At 39.4% G+C, this 3,700-nt stretch overlaps 2 protein-coding genes across 5 annotated transcripts in view; both read left to right on the top strand.

Moving 5' to 3' along the window:
• Positions 1-3,700, top strand: part of LOC113213365 (uncharacterized) — a 117,360-nt gene that overhangs the window by 69,418 nt on the left and 44,242 nt on the right. The gene's annotated exons all lie outside the window — the stretch shown is intronic.
• LOC127749038 (uncharacterized) lies at positions 709-3,521 on the top strand. Its single transcript, XM_052265487.1, has 3 exons — positions 709-1,026; positions 1,106-1,292; positions 1,377-3,521. Exons 1-3 carry the CDS (start codon positions 971-973, stop codon positions 1,497-1,499), a joined length of 366 nt encoding a protein of 121 aa, XP_052121447.1. The 5' UTR covers positions 709-970; the 3' UTR covers positions 1,500-3,521.

The raw sequence follows: 3,700 nt of genomic DNA on the forward strand, positions 1-3,700 counted from the left end.
CACCAAATACCCTCAGGACAGAGATGTGTACAGTTTTCTGACATGTACCCGAATGTGTTATTTGCAGGAGGTAGGTCGTTCGCATCCGGAGACAGTGGTCACCAAATTTGGTCAACAGTGGTCACCAAATTTGGTCTATGGCAACTCACTGCCAGTGACATTAGTTTGCTCACGCCTACGGCGTGGCTCAATGATCAGGTATGTCTGTTAATGTTGTTATATTGTAGATGTTTCTTTTGTCCACCTAACCTATTTTCCTTTTTTTTGTATAGATGAAGGTCATAAACTTTTACCTCAACCTACTTGACAGTGCCACTTCTGCATTTGTTCATGTCTTACCCTCTCACTTTTACTCAGAGTAAAAGAAGGTTACAGTGCAGAGAGGAAATAGACAAATAGAAGGGGAACCAAGGTGAAAAACCTATTTATTTATAACTGTTGATTGTAAGTCTTTTTAAATGTCTCCTGTCTTCCAGGTGGATATCTTAACCTTTCAACCACTACTTATTCCACTACACCTAACTAGACATCTGGTACTCATTGTGGTCAACTTCAAGGAAGAAAGTATCACCTACTATGACAGTTCACCAAACAGAAACACTGTTCGTTCAAATGTAATATGGTTACTTCTTTGAATTTCTTTGTTTTCCACTTCTCAGCTATTGCTTTTTAATATGTCTTACCTCTATTTCCAGCACATATGTAATCACTTTAGAAAGTAAGTGTACACATTTCTGTAGAAGTTAAAGTGAAAGTAAAAAAACAGTGACTGAAAGTGACGAAAGTTGAAAGAAAATGTGGACAAAAGGGACTAATCGTGCGTTAATCAGATCGGAAATGAATGAAATCGAGGGGATATAGGTATAGAAATGAAGTAAACGTTGAAAATAGGTGAAAAAGTCAAGGGAAAATAACGAAGAGTGAATAAAAGTGGAGAATTGAAAAGTTGAGGTGTACGGATTTGAACGCAATGATTACCCTCTCGCAGGCGATCTTAACAGTTCATGGTGTCATGGTTGTGCCACTGTAAGTATGTGGATTAAACAATGTTTTCGCTCTGTCTCTCATTTCGCTTAAGTGTGGAAAATATTATGATTTCTTCCAGAGCATACCAAAGCAACAACACTTTTATGACTGTGGAGTATTTCTGTGTTCCTTTGCCAAATGCCTCGCTCAATTTTCTGACTGTTGGACTTTTGATCAATCTGATATGCCACACATACGCCAAACTGTTGTTTCAAGAATTATTGACTAATTCCATCAGTCAATCAGAAAAGGGCCTGCCAATGCAAGTGAGTCAATCTTCACCTATACCTTTAATCACCTTCAAAATAATACTCTCTGTGTCATGGATCATCATATTATGTTTCTCTCAGAGTCTGTGGCCTCCATCACTTAAACCAATATGTTACCACTTCAGAACACTTTGCCTAATGTTCAGCAAGCAGTTCTTATTCAGAGTGGAAAGGTGCATCAAAAATGCCATTGCTTCCCTCTAGACCGGAGGAATGCTCCGTGCACTGCGATTTCTATGTGTGCAGTAGTAGCATTTTAAATTGTCAAGCGACCGTTTTTATCACTTGAAATGAATTCTATTGTAATGATGGGTGATGAACTCTACGTACAGTGCAGAACCCAAGAAACAGTTGTAAATGATGTCTGGTTGTCTTGCTAACATGGGAATAATAACAGTATTTCGTAAAAGGCTGAAAGTGAATATACACTGTTAATAATTTCGTGGGATTTACCGAAGATTCACTTTCCACCACTATTAGAAATTCCCAGAGGACTCCGTCCTTAACAATTGTTAAAGGTGGAAGTTTTCATTCGTCCATATGTTTCAAAGCTAAACTCGAAACGTGAAATCCCAAAGGACTTTGGCAATACTTTTCACGAGTGTTCCTCCGTGAAATCCTAGGAGTTTTTCTAACAGTGAGAGTATGTAGCTGGAGGGTTGTCTAAAGAAAAGAGTTACCAACTCTCTGATGCTGTTCAACAAGAAAAAAGCAAACATGTAAACGGATACTTCTTTGTTGGAAGGTCCAAAACGTTAAGTTTTCAGCCCGCATCAAATGTTTACTTTCTGTTATTCAATGCCCCTTGTGTAAACAAGGACAATTCTGTTCAGGAGAGTGTACAAACGTTCTCAGGAACAGAAGAAAAAGTTAGAAGAGCCCGGCAGTGATCCGAATCAGCGCAGACTATCTTTTTCATCACCACCCCCACCTCCTGCCCCATAGATAGAAGCGATGAACTCCACGACGAGGAGCGAGAGCAAGAGACCGGGTCATCTGTCTCTTTCCCTCCCTTGTCATCAAGCACGTCTGCACAAGAGACTTCGATCATTTTGAACTCCGATCAAGGAGACCGAGACGAGAAGCACTCATATTTGGGTGATTCTCAGAATACGAGCCATTTGGGAGTTCCTAAATTTTTTATTTTTTTCTGTCGAATTTGCTAGGTTTTTTGGTTGCAATGATTTTATTTACCTTCAAATAGGATATGTGTAAAGTGGCGATAGTTCAAATCACGTACTTCTAGTACAACGTTAAAAACCATATTGTCACGTTCAATCAATGATGAAACTCAAATATAGCCTCCCGCACCTTTTAATTGGTCTTTTGTTTGCTCCACTAGTGTGTTATACTCATATTTTACATCCAGACATCACTATTTCATGCATTTTAGTATGACTAGAACATTGCAATAAATGACTTGTTTTTCGCCCCGACACTGCTGCACAGATGCCCAACCTCATAATGTACAGTTCTAAATTAACCCCTTACTACATATTTCCTCATTAGGTCATTACAACGCGTTACATGTACCTAAAAGTTATTAGGTCAGACCTAGAAAAGGGGATACGGAGTTCACAAGTCAGAAGGTACTAATTGAAGCAAACTAATCCGGGGTTGCAGATGCAACGACCCGCTTAGCCACAATAGAAGCAGCACATCAAAACCTTCCTTTTTAGCGAAAGAGGGATTTGATATGACGCAATCGTGCCTATGTGGAGGCGACACGGCATTCACACTGCAAAAGCGTACAAGCCAACTCTCGAATTTGAAGACAGTTTTTCACGATGACGTCGAAGGAGCTCTGCCGATTGCTTTGGGGAACATCAATAGTCTCCACAGAGTAATACTGTGGGCGTAGAATTGTTACTCTACCTCTGCCCGGTTTGACGTCAGTGCAAACATTGTGAACTCAGTTGTTTTTTGAAAAATTTAGTGAGAACGACTTTGGTCGTCTCGTGACGAAATATAGAAAAATATTTCCAAATCGAAATTCATTCCTTGCGTTCCCTGGATATGTCACTCCAGAAATGCAATGCGCCTTAGATGACCATTCCCTTCAAATTGTCCGGAATTTGGCAAAGTCCTCATGAACTCGGACATTAGGAACGTACTGGAGTTCATATTTTGACCATTTAAACTGCTCTACTTACCTACTGTTGCAGTATTCTTAGGTTTTTAGTGTTACACCAGGTAATGTTAGTGCTTTCGAGTATCTAGATGGTATAAAACCCTTTTAAAACCATATCACATAGTTGTGAAGGGCCGCGGAATCTAAACGACCCGTATTCTGAGAATCACTTATTTATCAATGTTGAGCGCTTTTTTAGTTTAAATTTAGATAAGGAGAAATTGATAAATAAATTTGCAAACTCCCCACCAACTTAACAGCGTCTGCTAATGTA

Source organism: Frankliniella occidentalis, unplaced genomic scaffold (assembly GCF_000697945.3).
Source record: "Frankliniella occidentalis isolate FOCC.00 unplaced genomic scaffold, Focc_3.1 Scaffold27, whole genome shotgun sequence".
NCBI classification, from domain to species: Eukaryota; Metazoa; Arthropoda; class Insecta; order Thysanoptera; family Thripidae; genus Frankliniella; species Frankliniella occidentalis.